At 67.3% G+C, this 15,009-nt stretch overlaps 2 protein-coding genes across 4 annotated transcripts; both read right to left on the bottom strand.

Annotated features, from left to right (window-relative positions):
- Positions 1 to 2: 2 nt before the first annotated feature.
- Positions 3 to 4,248, bottom strand: ERFE (erythroferrone). The gene is made up of 8 exons (XM_060193591.1): positions 3,999 to 4,248; positions 2,990 to 3,112; positions 2,376 to 2,478; positions 1,711 to 1,928; positions 1,363 to 1,471; positions 1,204 to 1,294; positions 812 to 890; positions 3 to 730 (listed from the first exon to the last, which is right to left on the bottom strand). The coding sequence occupies exons 1-8, from the start codon at positions 4,146 to 4,148 to the stop codon at positions 632 to 634; spliced, it is 972 nt and encodes a 323-aa protein (XP_060049574.1). The 5' UTR covers positions 4,149 to 4,248; the 3' UTR covers positions 3 to 631.
- A 2,863-nt stretch (positions 4,249 to 7,111) lies between these two features.
- KLHL30 (kelch like family member 30) lies at positions 7,112 to 14,341 on the bottom strand. 3 transcript variants are annotated; one of them, XM_060193549.1, is made up of 9 exons: positions 13,537 to 14,341; positions 12,376 to 12,511; positions 11,449 to 11,535; positions 11,047 to 11,202; positions 9,780 to 9,968; positions 9,248 to 9,393; positions 8,162 to 8,473; positions 7,980 to 8,118; positions 7,112 to 7,772 (listed from the first exon to the last, which is right to left on the bottom strand). In XM_060193549.1, the coding sequence occupies exons 1-7, from the start codon at positions 14,308 to 14,310 to the stop codon at positions 8,222 to 8,224; spliced, it is 1,740 nt and encodes a 579-aa protein (XP_060049532.1). In that variant the 5' UTR covers positions 14,311 to 14,341; the 3' UTR covers positions 7,112 to 7,772; positions 7,980 to 8,118; positions 8,162 to 8,221. The 3 variants fall into 3 exon arrangements, with proteins under 3 accessions (XP_060049532.1, XP_060049533.1, XP_007536565.1); XM_007536503.2 differs by having other exon boundaries at positions 7,115 to 7,772; positions 7,980 to 8,473; XM_060193550.1 differs by lacking the exon at positions 11,449 to 11,535 and having other exon boundaries at positions 7,114 to 7,772; positions 7,980 to 8,473.
- Between the last annotated feature and the right edge of the window lie 668 nt (positions 14,342 to 15,009).

Raw genomic sequence — 15,009 nt, 5'->3', positions numbered from 1 at the left:
TGAGTTCCTGTCCCCTCATGCCAGCTGGGCCAAGCTATCTGCGGCCGGGCTGGGCCGGGTCAGGCTCTGCCACTGCCCTTATCAGCCGGCCCGGGGGGCAGGCTGCCCTCCTTCCTGGTAGGGCGGGTGCCAGGCCTACTGGGAACCCACGCTGGCTGGTGGGGGGCAGGGCCGGCTGTGTCCCCTGCTCGGCCCAGGGTGGCCCTGGGCCTGCCCCCTGTCCTCGTCCGGGCACTTCAAGTGGGAGGGCTGGGACGCCCCACCTGGGTCGAGTGTCTGCGAGGCCAGGCCCTCCCACACCTGTAGCTCAGTTCTAGATCTTTCCCTGGGTGTGGGGCCCAGGCTGGAGGGGGCGGCCCTGCAGGTGAGCTGGGGTGCACCAGCAGGAGGGGTGAGGGCCAGACAGACGCCCTCCTGTGTCCCTGGGGCCCCAGCCAGCCTGGGGGTAGGGTGCAGGGCCTGGTTTCGGCCCCCCAGGCTCTGCTTTCCTCTGCTGGTGCTGGGTGCGTGGCCCCAGGACAGGAGTGACCCTGGGCCAACCCGGCGGGGTCCGCAGACAAGGATGGCACCCCCAGGCCCGCGGGTGCGGGTGGTCCCGGCCACGTGGCTGCAGAGGAGGTCTCCGGACCCCTCACGCCCCGAGGAGGACGGCGCTGAAGACAGAACCCGCACGTGCAGTGAGCAGGGAGCCGCTGGCGTTGTCCAGGAACACTGATGCATACTGCCCTGTCTGTGGGGTCAGGGGTCATCTGGGCTGCCTGCAGGGGTGCCATGGCATGCCCGGGGTGTCCCCGCCCCTGCCCGCGCCCACCTGCAAGTGCAGCATGCCGCTGACCGAGATGCTGAAGAGCTCGCTGCCGCCACCCAGGCCCAGCACAGCCTCCAGGGAGCTGCGGGAGGCACAGCCTCACCAAATGCCCCGCGCTGGGGCGGGGGTGGGGGGGGGCAAGTGCCCAGTGCCTTGGGGGGAGAGGCACGGCCTTGCTAAGGGCCCAGCGCCCAGGGGTGGGGGGCACAGCCTCACCAAGGGCCCAGCTCGTGGTCCTGGGAGGACTAGGGAGCCGGGCAGGTGTGGACAGCGGAGGCGGGGACCCTGGCGCTCTGCACCTGGAGCCAGCTTTTGTAAGGGTGGGTGCCAGGGAGCTGGTGCCCTGAATGACAGCACAGGGCCACCCCCGGGTAGTAGGTGTGGGGCCCACTCACGCGTGGCTCTGGCAGCGGGACTGGATGCAGATGAGGAGACGCAGGTGGTCTCGGGGCCGTGGGGGGGCCCTCCGGGGCGGCTCGGCCAGTGCTGGGGGAGCAGGGGGGTCAGGGGGGCCCGGCAGCCAGGGTCCCCTCACCCCCGGGTGGCATCCTCACCCACGTGCAGCGTGGCGGCCAACGTGTAGAGGCCGCCCACAGGCGCAGAGTACTGGCCGCTGGTCAGGTTCAGGCCGGGGCCACGGCCAAAGACACCCTGGATGGCGGGCTGTGGGCACAGAGGGTCAGCGGGGGTCATGGAGGCCGGTGGGGGCGAGGGGCAGCAGGGGCCACTCTGGGGAGCTGGTCTGTGGGGCACAGGGCTGTGTCCAGGGAGACGGGGTCACCCCGGGGGAGCAGTAGATGGGGGGGCAGGCGGGCGCACGGAGGGGGGTTGGGGGTCGCCGCAGGGGCGCACGGTGGGTCACCACGGGCTCCCTAGGGGCGCACGCAGGCCCCCGCACTCACCAGGTAGTAGCCGCCAAGCTCCTGCAGCGCGCGTCTCTCCACGGGCGTGTCCCGGCGCAGGCGGCAGTGGAAGGCGGCCTCGATTCGCGGCGCCCTCGGACCCGGGGCCAGAGCCGCCGCCAGCAGCGTCAGCACGTCCACGGTCTGCTCCTCCTCCCCGGGCCCCCGGGGGCCACAGGGCTCACATCCCTCCCCATGCTCACACTGCTGCACCGCGCCTGGCACAGAGCCGGCTGCCGTGGGACCCGCCTGGGGTCCTTCACCCCAAAACCCCCGGCCCAAGGGAAGTGTGGGGGCGGCTCACTGACCCCTGCACCCCAACAAAGAAGCGGGAGGGTGGGAAGACGTTGGGGTCTGAACTGGGGGACCCTTGTGAGTTGGGCCAAGCCTCACGTCTGCCTGGTGTGCCTGGGGGCCACGGGAACCCCACAGCGGCGACCGGCTTCTCCCTAGTGGCCCCATGACCACGGAGCAGATCCCTCGCACCTGAGAGTCAGGGAGTCACGTGGGGCCTGCAGGCTGTTCCCCCTTTTTTGCAGAAACCTCCCTGACTGCCCCCTTCCTGAACCCCAAACCAAGTCAGCAGGGCTGGAGCTCCCAGGGTGCTGGCCCTTGCCCGGCCCTGCCACGCCCTGAGCTGTGCCCTCAGTGGGTGGCACCCCTACCTCTGAGCAGCACCTGGAATTCCTTCAGCAGGACCTCGGGAGACACGATGGGACCCGGTGGGCCCTGGGGGCCAGGAGGTCCGGGGGGACCCGGCAGGCTGAGCTGCAAGGGAGCCCGCGCTGTGAGGCCGTCTGAGCAGCGTCAGCCTCCAGGGACCCGGGTCTGTGGGGGTCCGGGGGCAGGGTCGGGGGCCAGGGGGCCTGGAGAGCCCACCCTGGGCACAGAGCTCCCTGCAGCAAGGAGTAAGAGGAGACTCCAGCTTGCAGGGTGGGTGACCGCTAGCCCACCTACCCTCACCACCTCGCACTCCAGAGCCATATGTCGGGTCAGATCCCAAGCAGGGGGAGGCCCACCCGCACCCCGGGGGACCATGCTCAGACAGCTTGTGCACCCTCACCCTGGGGACACAGCCTTCTGAAGGGCCTAGGTGGTAAGGGGGTCCCAGCCCTGGCATTCAGAGCAGAGGGCAGTCAGCACCCGCCTGGACCCTGGGGACCTTCCCATGTCCACTCCGCCCGACAGGTGTGACAAGACACACAGGCTTGTGCACCGGGGTTCCTGGGGGCTGGGGACACACATGCACACGCATACACGCGCACACACACATGCTCACCCGCAGCCTCCGTGCCCGGGTCCGGCCCAGCCTCTTACTGTTGGCACCCTTGTCACTTTGCCGGACAAAGAGCAGCCAGGCTTCCCGGGGGTCAATGCCACCGCCGCGCTCGGACCCAGGCTCCTGCAACACCGCGGCCACTGTCAGGCTAGGGGGGCTCCCTGCGGGGCTGGCCTCATCCTGGGGGGCCTGCCAGCCACAGCCCGGATGCCGAGGGGCAGGGGGCCGGGAAGGGTGAGGAGGGGGCCCAGCCACACCCTCTGGAGGTGTCTGGCACCCACAGGCGGGCACCCCGCCCACCACCCCATCCAGACCCCCAGCCAGGGTTTCGGGATTGCCACGGGACACGGTCCAGCTGGCAGGGGACCAGGTGGCCCCATGGAGGCCACAGCCAGGACGGTGTGGACTCAGGGCCAGGCAGCAGCTGAGGGCAAGGGGCCAGGGGCTGAGATGAGCTCATGGGCACAGGGGACAGGCCCTCTGCCACCCGGGGAAGCCGGCTGTCCCTGGGGCCACTGGACTGTGGGGGAGGGGCCGTGTCGGGTACGGGGGTGGGGGTGAAGCCTCTGTCCCTGCCAGACAGGTGCTGCTGTCACCCTGCCAGCTCCTGTGGGTGGGTGTGAATTCCTCCCAGGTGCCCACTGGCATCTCCCTGAGCTCCCCATCTTCCAAAACATGGTCCCTAGCTCCCCACCCCCCCACCCCTGCCCTCCGGAAGGGAAGAGGGGGCAGCGCAAAGCCCTCACCCGCCAGCAACTGCCGGCCTGGGGTTCCTGCACCCTGTTTCCTGCCCCCCAGGCCCACAGGAACAGCAGCAAACATGGGGTCCCCTGCCACTCCCCCCACTTGGCAGACACGGCTTCCTGTTTCTTGAGAGCAGGTGGTCCGAGCTGTATGAGGTGGGTGGGGGGTGGGAGCTGGCTGGACAGTACCCCAGCAGAGGGGCTCCTGACCCGGGCCCCCACTATCCCCGGGGGAAGCCGGAAGGTCCCCATGGCGGGTGGCTTACTGGAAAGCTGGTGACCGGCCCCTCACGGCTGTCCCCGGGCTCCGTGGGCACCTCGTTCCCGGCGGCGTCCGGGGGCTGGAGGCCACTGACCACCAGGCCAGCGCCGACCACCAGCAGCAGATGGACTTGGGGGCTGCGTACGGGGGCCATGATGCTGCCTCTGACACCCAGAGCCTGGACACGGCACGTGACGCTCAGTGGGCAGTGCCTGATGGCCGGTGTCCGATGCCGGACACTCCCTGCTCCCCGCTCTGAGTCTCCGCGTGGCTGGGTCGCCCCCTTTTATAGCACCTTACCGCGGCGCCCCCTCCTGGAGGCAGAGAGAGGTGCAGGGGGGAGAAGTGGAGGGTGTGGGGGAGGGGGCATGGGGAGGGGGCACGGTGGGTGTGTGTGCAGTGAGGGTGTTCTAGAGGGAGTGTGGGTCGGGGGCAGCACTGGACCATGAGGGTACAAAGGGTGTGGGGACAGGGCTCAGGACCCAGGGGTGAGTGCTGGGGTGCCCAGGCCAGTGATCCCCGTCTCTCAACAGCAGGACCCCCCACCCTCTCTTCTCCCCTGCGTCCTCTTCCAGTCCAGAGCACCTTCCCCCTGCACCCCATCCTCTGAGGGCATAGAGTGAGGTGGGGGGGCACAGACTGAGCAGTCAGGACCCCCACCCCCTTTCCCGGGTGGGGACCTGGGACCCGTCTCCAGTGCTCAGAGCTGCTCCCCTCCCCACCTGCAGGGCTAGGGGGGCCCACACGTTGAACCTACAGTCCAGGCAGTGCCCTGCACCCATGGGCCAAAGGGGAGCCGGGAGCACTGAGCCCCCCCCGGCTGGCAGGAGGCCACCTGGGAGGGCCCCCCACTCAGGATGTGAGGCCTCTGCTGGGTGTGCAGGCGGGAGTGTGGTGGGGAGACAGGATGTCCAGGATGTCAGCTCCATGTCTAGCAGTGGGTGCCGAGGGCGGCCGTCCCCCGTCACAGGCAGGGCTGGGTCTGTAAAGCCTGGCGCTGCCAGGAGTGGCCCTTCCTGTGTGTGACACTGTGGGGACGTACTGAGGCCACTTTGGAAGGGGGGGGCTCGCACACTGAACCTCCGTTTCCTGCTTGGGCAGCACCATCAGCAGCCGGGGGTGGTTGTCCGTCCTGCCCTCCAGGCTGCGGGGTGCTCTCTGCCCGGGGTGGGGGTGGAGGACGTCCCTGTGAGGGGACCCAGCAGCCAGGCCCGGCAGGCCCTCAGGGTGGGGGGTGGGGGTCAGCCTGGCTCTGCTGTGGGCACATGGGCTCCCCCATCTGTGCCTCAGTTTCCCGCTCTGTGAATTGGCTGTGCCCCCAGCTGGGACCCCACGCAGTAGTGAGATACGGGGGCTGAGGTCAGGAGCAAGGTGGGATGCGGTGGCCTGGGACCCTGTTTGTAGTCACTGACTTACTCTCTGCCCCCTGGGCATTTGAGACACCATGTCCCCAGGGACAGACAACCCCAAGCAGGGAACTGGGGGACAGGGGGACACTGAGGTGCTGGTGTGACTCCAGGCCCAGCTGGCAGGGTACCCACAACCCCCTTCAGGGGGACAGGCCACTGGTGTCACAGATCCGATGGGTTCTGGAGCCAGGAGGGGGAGCCGGGGTGTCCCCCTGTCCGGGGTGTCCCTGTGTGTCCCCCGTGAGGCACGGCCTCCCCTCCCTCCCTCCAGCCCGCCTGAAACCGGAGCCCCATTCCCTGGCTCCCCCAGGGGCCTCGGATGAAGTCATGGGAACTGGGCTCCTGGGACCTCAAACAGTGCCAGCCTGGAGTCACCTGCTGTGTGGCCGCCATGCCCTGGCGGGGGGTTGCAGGGGGACCCCAGTTGGGGACGTGGTCGGGGTCTGAGCCCTCACCTTCTCCCGCCTCCCACGGGGGCAGAGCCCAATGTGAAGATGGGGAAACGGGTCTGGCTCTCAGGATTTTCCCAAGGTCAGACCCCTCAGGAGGCCTCATTCACCAAGAGCCGGGGGCTGGACCCCAGGACAGGGTGGGATGTGGGGGTGGGGACCAGGGGCCTCAGAACTGCTGGACTCTGACTCATGGAATAACTTTGTTCATTTATTTATTTTGGGTAGAGACAGGAGTCGAGAGAGAAGGGGGAGATGAGAGGGAGAGACAGAGAGACAGCTGCAGCCCTGCTCCTCTGCTCACGAAACTTCCTGCCTGCGGGTGGGGCTGCCATGCGGGACCAGCCCCTCCAGACCAGCAGTGCTCCCCGCTGCATGGGGTCCCTGCGGTCGGTCAGTCACGGTTCAGCACAGTCGTGTGTGCTTGTTGCTTTTTGCTCATTTCTTGTACAGAGGGTTCCCATTTCAGACGGAGAGAAAGAGAGAGAGGGAGAGGAAGAGGGGGGAGAGAGAAGGAGGAAGAAAGAGAAGGGCGGAGAAAGGGAGAGGGAAAGAGAGGAGCCCAGCCCCAATCAAATGTGCACACACATACACACACTCACACTCACACACACTCACACACACACTCACACACACACACACTCACACTCACACACTCACACTCACACACTCACACACTCACACACACTCACACTCACACACACACTCACACTCACACACACTCACACACTCACACTCACACACACACACACACACACACTCACACACACACACTCACACTCACACACACTCACACACTCACACTCACACACACTCACACTCACACACACACTCACACTCACACACTCACACACACTCACACTCACTCACTCACACTCACACACACTCACACACACACTCACACACACACACACACTCACACTCACACACACACACACACTCACACACACTCACACACACACACTCACACACTCACACACACACACACACACTCACACACACACACTCACACTCACACATACTCACACACACACTCACACACACACACTCACACTCACACACACACACTCACACTCACACACACTCACACACACACACACTCACACTCACACACACTCACACACTCACACACTCACACACACACACACTCACACTCACACACACACTCACACTCACACACACACACACACTCACTCACACTCACACACACTCACACACACTCACACACACACTCACACACACACTCACTCACACACACTCACACTTACACACACTCACACACACTCTCACACACACACACTCACACACACACACTCACACCAGGTCACTGCTTCAGGCTGGCTTTTCCAGCTAGAAAGAGATGGAGACACACAGAGACAGAGGGAGAGAGGCCACAGCACTATGGAGCTTCCCCTGGGACCATGTTGCTTCCATGTGGCGCCAGGGTTGGGACCTGGGCTTAGCCTTCGAGAGAGCAGCCCCTGGCAGGCGGCAGGCAGCAGCCCGGCTCCCCGAGTCTGTGTGCCTTCCAGAGGTCCAGGGCACCCTTCCAGCCCCCCGTCCCTGTGGGTCGCCCACCTCCCCTGGGGTCCAGCCTGGTGATGCGGAGCTCTGTGCATAAGCAAAGCACCTCAGAAAATGCTGGACCCCTGGCCGGGGCACCCCTCCCTCTCCTTGCCCTGAGGCCTTTGGGGGACCCCTGCCCCCTGAGGCTGCCCTTGATGGGGGTGACAGACCAGCCCCCTGGGGACCCCCAGAGTGGTGCTTGGGAGCAAGGAGTGGGGTGGGGACGCACAGCCTCAGGTATCGTCACTCCAAACTCCATGACTCCCCCAGAGCCACTGGGAAGGTCCCAAAGTGGGGGAGCACGGGGCCAGACTGGGGGAGCACGGGGCCAGACTGGGGGAGCATGGGGCCAGACTGGGGAGCACAGGGCCTCACACTGGGGGAGCACGGGGCCTCACACTGGGGAGCATGGGGCCAGACTGGGGGAGCACGGAGCCAGGGAGCACGGGGCCAGACTGGGGGAGCACGGGGCCTCACACTGGGGGAGCACGAGGCCTCACACTGGGGGAGCACGGGGCCAGACTGGGGGAGCACGGAGCCAGGGAGCACGGGGCCTCACACTGGGGGAGCACAGGGCCAGACTGGGGGAGCACGGGGCCTCACACTGGGGGAGCACGGGGCCAGACTGGGGGAGCACGGGGCCAGACTGGGGGATCTCAGGGCCAGACTGGGGGAGCACGGGGCCCTCACTGGGGGAGCACAAGGCAGCACTGGGGGAGCACGGAGCCCTCACTGGGGGAGCATGGGACCCACAAAACTCCTTAGTCAGTTGGCTTGAAGGGGCCCTTGGGGGCTCCCCCAGCTCAGGGCTCGGGGACGGGCCGGAAGGGCTGTGTCCAGCGGGCCAGATCCAGCAACAGGCTGCAGGCTCCATGGTAGAGCCAGAGGCGGGGCAGGGCACCCAGGCGGGCCCAGGCGTCACGGCCCGGCCGGTAGACCTCCATCTCCACGTGGTAGTCCCCCTCCAGGCCCTGCCAGCGGCCCCCCGTCACCAGCAGCGTGTCCCCGAGGGCCACCAGAGCCCCGTTCTCATGCAGGCTGTGCAGGGGCTGCACCTGCGGGGGGACAGACAGCATCCAAGGGGGCCCTCGGCAGACCCTCCCTCCCGGGGCCCCACCGTGCCCGTCACATTGCCCCCAGGATGTGGGGGAGCCCTCTGAGCCCCGGGCTGGGCCTCGGCTTTGTCCTGGGCGGGCAGAGGTGACCACACCTCTGGGACCTTCTCCTGACGCCCAGCCGGGCCAGTGGGCAGGGCGCTGATGCCAGGGGACGGCTGTGGGCAGTGCTGGCCCAGGGCCTGGGGGACATAGGGGGTGGGTCCCGAGCCCAGGGGACCCTGGGTGTGCAGGCTGCTGGCTGAGGCCACCTCAGACCTGGGACTGTCCCTCCTGCTGGTGGCCCAGTGGGCACAAAGGGTGAGAGACAGAGAGACAGAGATACTGCATATTGCCCTTCCAGGCATCCAGGGCTCGAACCGGGTCCTTGCAGTGTCTCTTTCTCTCCCTCTCTGTCTCTCCCTCTCTGTCTCTCCCTCTCTGTCTCTCCCTCTCATCTCTGTCCAGAGGAAAGAAAAGAAATAGCCACGGGCCCCAGCAGTCACCCTGGTGGCCAGAACAAAGACACACGGGAGCGGGTGGGCCCCAGGCCCAAGGGTGGGGGAGCCCTGGGTGATGGAGGAGGAGGGCTGGTGCCAGGGAGCAGCAGTCACGCCACTCAGGTCCCCTGGGGAGGGGACACCCGGCCCTCCCGGCGCCACCAGGGCCGTGCCACAGCCGTCCCCCACACAGGCGCCCCTGGGTGCTCCGGGCCCTGTGACCCCGGGGACCCACCTTCTGCCACAGGTTGGCGTCGGGGTCGTACACGTGAACCTTCTTGGTGTTGTCGCCTACCAGGTAGAGCGCCCCCTGCAGGGCGGTGCAGCGTGGTGAGGACAGGTATTTGGGCAGGAAGGGCGAGGCCACCACCGTCCAGGTGTCTGGTGCGGGGACAGTGGGTCAGCAGCCAACCCCCGGGGTTGGGAAGACCCCCATCAGAAGGGTCCAGGCTCTGTTGGGGCCTCTGTCCTCCCATCCTGTGTCTCTTGTCCCTCATCCTCTGACCTTGCCCTGGCCCTGTCCCTACCTGTGGCCGGCTGGTAGCACTGCAGGGCCCCTGCCCCCTGCCCCCTCCCCCTGCCCACCTGTGGCCGGCTGGTAGCACTGCAGGGCCCCTGCCCCCTGCCCCCTACCCCCTTCCCCCTGCCCACCTGTGGCCACCTGGTAGCACTGCAGGGCCCCTGCCCCCTGCCCCTGCCCACCTGTAGCCGGCTGGTAGCACTGCAGGGCCCCTGGCCCCTGCCCCCTACCCCCTCCCCCTGCCCACCTGTGGCCGGCTGGTAGCACTGCAGGGCCAATGCGTTGTACTTGCAGGCGCTGGAGCCCACCAGGTAAAGGCGGCCCTGGCAGCCAGCGGCCGAGAAGTTGCTGACATACTTGGGTGCGGGGCTCACAGGCGTCCAGGTGTCCGCGTGGGGGTCGTAGGTCTCCACCTCCACGGCATCCAGGGCGGTGCCTGGGGGCGGGCATGTGGGTGGGGGAACTGTCCCGGCACCCAGGGGCTGGACTCCTGAGTTCTCACAGGGCCCCGGGCCCAGCACCTCAGTCGGGCCTGTCACCCCCCAGAGCCCTTCCTGGGAGCTCTGAGATGTGTGGGGAGCCCCAGCCTCCCGTGGGGTGATGGTGGTGGGGACCTGTCCTACTGTCCTTGGGATCAGTTCTGGGTACAGGCCTCTTGGCCTGAAGCTCCTGTCCCCCTGTCCCCTGTCCTTTTGTCTCCCTGTCCCCTGTCCCCTGTCCCTCTGTCTCCCTGTCCCCTGCCCCTCTGTCCCCGTCCCTCTGTCCCCATCCCTCTGTCTCCCTCTCCCCTGCCCCCCTATCTCCTGTCCCCCTATCCCCTGTCCTTCTGTCTCCCTGTCCCCCGTCCCCTGTCCCTCTGTCTCCCTGTCCCCTGCCTCCCTGTCCTCCTGTCCCTCTGTCCCCATCCCTCTGTCTCCCTCTCCCCTGACCCCCATCTCCTGTCTCCCTGTCCCCTGCCTCCCTGTCCTCCTGTCCCTCTGTCCCCATCCCTCTGTCTCCCTCTCCCCTGCCCCCCATCTCCTGTCTCCCTGTCCCCTGCCCCTGTCTCCCTGTCCCCCTGTCCCCTGTCTCTCTGTCTCCCTCTCCCCTGCCCCCTATCTCCTGTGTCCCTGTCTCCTGCCCCCTGCCCCCATCTCCTGTCCCCCTCTCCTGTCCCCTGTCCCCACCTGCACTCAGGTGCCCAACCAGGTGACAAAGGTCTCGAGCTCGGGCTGGTCTCCCAGCAGGGACAGTAGTTCCTGTGTGTTCTCCCCCTCCAGGGGCACGACAGGAAGGGACCTGGAGCTGAGGGCCGCCAGCATGCCATGAGGAGAGGTGGCCTGAGCTCACTGCCCCCAGTCGTCCTGCCTGCTGGAGGCCATGGGGGGGTCTGGCCAGGCCTGGCTGGGGTTCCAAATGCAGCCTGGGGGCCAGGGGCAGGGGGTCTGGGTGCAGCGTGGGGGGTCTGAGTGAGGCCTAGGAGACCCTTGGGGGGTCTGGGTGCAGCGTGGGGGGCCTGGGTAGGCTTTACTCACCCCCCACAGCATACACCTCTCCGTTGAGCGTGGCACTGGCATGGTTGGTGCGGGCCCTGTGCATGGGCGCCACTGCCCGCCAGGCCGCCTCCAGGCCCGGGAAGCACCAGGCCTGCGTCGTGGACCAGCTGTCCGACCTGGTGCCCCGGGACCCACCTGCAGGGACAGATGGCACTCGGGTCCTCTCAGGACACCTAGCAGGTGGGTGTTCCTCCCTCTGAGGGCCCCCACTCCCAGCCCCTGGCCTACAGACATCAATGAGCGGGACTCCCCCGCCCCTTGTTCCCTACCCCGGCCCTTCTGAGGGTCCCAGGGGCACGCAGCAACCCTGCCACGGGGCTCGGCTGCCCACGCTGCCCACTCTCCCAACTCAAGTCCTGGCTGTGGGGGCTGGGGACTGACCTGTCACGTAGATGTCATTGTTCAGGGCCACCAGGGAGAAACCCCACTTGTGGTAGTCGGGGAAGTCGGGGAGTGACATCCAGGTCTCTGTGGACAGGGTAAGTGTGGCCAGCCACAGCCCTGAGCCCCCACACCTGCCACAGGCCAAGGTCTGCCCCCACCTGCCACGGGCCTAAGGTCCCCCAGGGACCAGGCTGGACACTAGTGTGACTCCCTCGGGCCAGACTGGACCCAGGGGCTCGGGGGATGCCTGGGGCCCCTCAATCTGCTGCTGACCTCCTGGCCTGGGGCAAGCTGGCTATGGGGCCTGGGAGAGGTGAAGGCACAGCCACCATCCATCCATCCTCCATTCATTCACTCGTTCCCTCTCGTTCATTCATTCATTCACCCAAGGCTCCCGGCACGTGTACCTCGGTTCCCCATCTGATCGGGGAGTCGCCTGCCACTGGGGGAGGGGACGCCCTGCCTGTCACCCAGTGCTGGCGGGATCCTGCCCACCCCACCCCCGTCACGGAGCTCCAGGGCCGAAGCTGAGGCAAAGGAGAGAGAGAGACTGGGGGGCCAACCCGAGGGTTCACTAAGGTGTCTGTGGGGGCTGGGGGACCCCCACACCCCCATGAGGCTTTGTAGACAGGCCCAGTTCCAGGCCTGGCGGGCCGCCCACTGCCTCCCGTCTGTGTCACCCCGGGGAGGGCGGGGGGGCTCCCTGCTGCCTGCCAGGGTCCCCCCGGCTGTGGGACAGCTGCTGGGATCCTGACGTCAGCCCCCAAATCCCTGCTCGTCAGCTCTGCCCTGGGTTCCAGGAGCTGCCAGCTGCTGACGCCATGGCGGGGGTCCGGCCGGTGCCGGGGCATCTCGGGCCACACGGTCCCCAGGACCCCGTGCAGCAGGCTCCCCTCCCCCGGGCCCCGAGGCCGCGGTACTCACTGGCCTTGTGGTGGTAGAAGGCAAAGTTAGCCAGCGGGGCTGCGGGCTGGCCCTCCGCCTCCTCCTCCTCCAGCGCCCGGCCGCCCACCACCACCAGCACCTCCTCCAGGTTCTGCGGGCACGCCTCTGGCAGCGCCTGGGGGCAGGAGGGGGTCAAGGGCCAGATGCCCACAGCCTCCGACCTTTCTGAGCTGGGGGTGGCTGTGGGCACAGTCTGGGCGCGTGTGCCTTCACGTGTGCTTGTGTCCGTGTGTCTGTCTCTGCACACACGTGGGTCGTGCACGCGCTCAGCCCCGGGCCGGCCCTACCCGGCCCCTCCTGCCCCGGGTGAGACCACACGCTGGCCGGGCCTTGGGCCGAGCCTCAGCCTTGTTCCCTTGTCCGCTGCCGGGACTGGGGGGTCCTGAGCCGGCCACCTGCAGCAGACGCCCGGGGGCCCGGCCCTGTGTCCTCCCTCCACTTGCCCCACCCAACCCCCCCGCCGCCCGCGGCTACAGAGGACCACACCCCTGGGAGCTCCGGGCAGGGGACAGCCAGCTGCCCTCTTGTCCTCTCTCCTGGCTGAGCGGGCGTGTGCGGTGACACCTTCCCAGGTAGCCCTCTGTCCTCTGAGGCCCGGCTCAGATGCCTCTGCCTCCAGAGAGCCCTCCTGTCCCTGGGCACGGAGTCTTGGATGCCACTTCCTCCAGAGAGTCCTCCCTGACTGCCTCCATGTCCCTGGGCACAGAGTCTTGGATGCCACCTCCTCCACCTTCTCTGGAGAGTCCTCCCTGACTGCCTCCCTATCACCCCGGACACAGAGTCTTTGATGCCACCTCCTTCAGAGAGCCCTCCCTGACTGCTCCCCATCCCTGGGCACAGAGTCTTGGACACCACCTCCTTCAGAAAGCCCTCCCTGACTGCTCCCCGTCCCTGGGCACAGAGTTTTGGACGCCACTTCCTTCAGAGAGCCCTCTCTGGGCACAGAGTTTTGGACGCCACTTCCTTCAGAAAGCCCTCTCTGGGCACAGTTTTGGACGCCACTTCCTTCAGAAAGCCCTCCCTGACTGCTCCCCGTCCCCGGGCACAGAGTCTTGGACGCCACCTCCTTCAGAGAGCCCTCCCTGACTGCCCTCATCCCTGGGCACGGAGTGGGGGAGAGGGTCAGCCGGGCGCACTCACCTGGCCAGGGCCCTGTGCCAAGGCCTCCCGGCAGGCCGCACAATCCCTGAGGAGCGGCTCGGAGGCCAGCAGGCGCCGCAGGTGGGCGCGGGGCAGGGCGTGCGGGGGCACCAGGCCCAGCAGCGCGGGCAGGCGGGCCTGGCGGGCGGCGGGGTCGTGGCACACCCAACGCAGCAGGGCCCCCAGCCGGGCCCGCTCGGGCCGCGCCTGCAGCAGCTCCGTCCCCAGGCAGGCGGCCAGACGCTCGGCCGGCAGCTCCAGGAACTCGGCCCCGCGGGCCACGGCCCCAAAGTGGAGGCGCAGGAAGGCGCGGGCGTGCGCGGCCAGCCCCGCCAGCCCCAGCCGCTCGCCCAGCTCCCGCAGGCCCAGGCAGTTGGTGGCGTCCAGCTGCTGCCGCAGGAAGCGCTCCAGCACCCGCAGCGCCACGGGGAAGTGCAGCCGGGCGGCCGCCACCGCCAGCCCCTGCGCCTCGGCCCGGGTCACCCGCAGCCGCCCGCTGTAGGCGAAGTCCAGCAGGGCCCCCGCCGCCCTCGGGCACACGCCCCGCAGCTCCACGCGCGCCGCCTGGCTCTCCGCGAAGTCGCCCGCGAACATGGCCCTGAAGAAGGGGCTGCTGAGCGCAAGCACCCCGCGGTGGGCCGGCAGCTCCTGGCCCGACACCAGCAGCGTCACGTCCGCCAGCTTGGGCTCCCAGCGCAGCCGCTGCAGGCCGGCCAGCGTGTCCCGGGCGTGCGAAGGCAGCTCGAAGTCCAGGGCCTCCCCGGGCCGCACCATGCTGGGGCCGCAGAGACCGGGAGACCAACTGAGAGACGGAGAGACGGGGCAGACAGGAAATGGGGAGACCGGAGATGGGGAGCTGAGGGGATGGGAGATGGGGGAAAGGGAGATGAGACAGGGAGAGACAGGGAGATAGACGTGTGAGATGGCAGAGACAGTGGGGACGGGGTCTAGTAGCAGGGGGAGTAGTGGGGCAGGAGGGCCAGAGAGGGTGACAGGAAGGGGACCCCAGACCCCTGGCCAGAGAGGGTGACAGGGCGAGAGGCAGGCCCCAGACCCCCAACTAGAGAGGGTGACACAAGGAGTGGTCGGACGTCCCCTCCCAAGGGCCCACACGCTGTCTCTCGGGGAAGGAAGTCGGGCTGGGCTCACCTGCTCCAGAGACAATCAGCCAAGCCCACGGTCCTGGGTTCAAGGCGCCAGTCACCACAGGGGGCTCACCTGCAGGGGGGGAGCTACAGGAACGGCGGAGCAGGGCTGTAGGTCTCTCTATCTCGCTCTCTCAAACTGTATCAAACAAAAACAAACAGAAAGGAATCAAGAGTAACAGACTCTTTTTTAAAAATAAAATCTTTATTTTTTATTGGATAGAGACAGCCAGAAATTGAGAGGGAGGGGGTGATAGAGAGGAGAGAGAGAGAGAGAGAGACACACCCGCAGTCCTGCTCCTAGGTTTGTGGAGCTCCCCCTGCAGGT

The sequence above is a fragment of the Erinaceus europaeus genome, chromosome 7, assembly GCF_950295315.1.
Source record: "Erinaceus europaeus chromosome 7, mEriEur2.1, whole genome shotgun sequence".
In the NCBI taxonomy this organism is placed as follows: domain Eukaryota; kingdom Metazoa; phylum Chordata; class Mammalia; order Eulipotyphla; family Erinaceidae; genus Erinaceus; species Erinaceus europaeus.
This window is presented reverse-complemented; position numbering and strand designations above follow the sequence as displayed.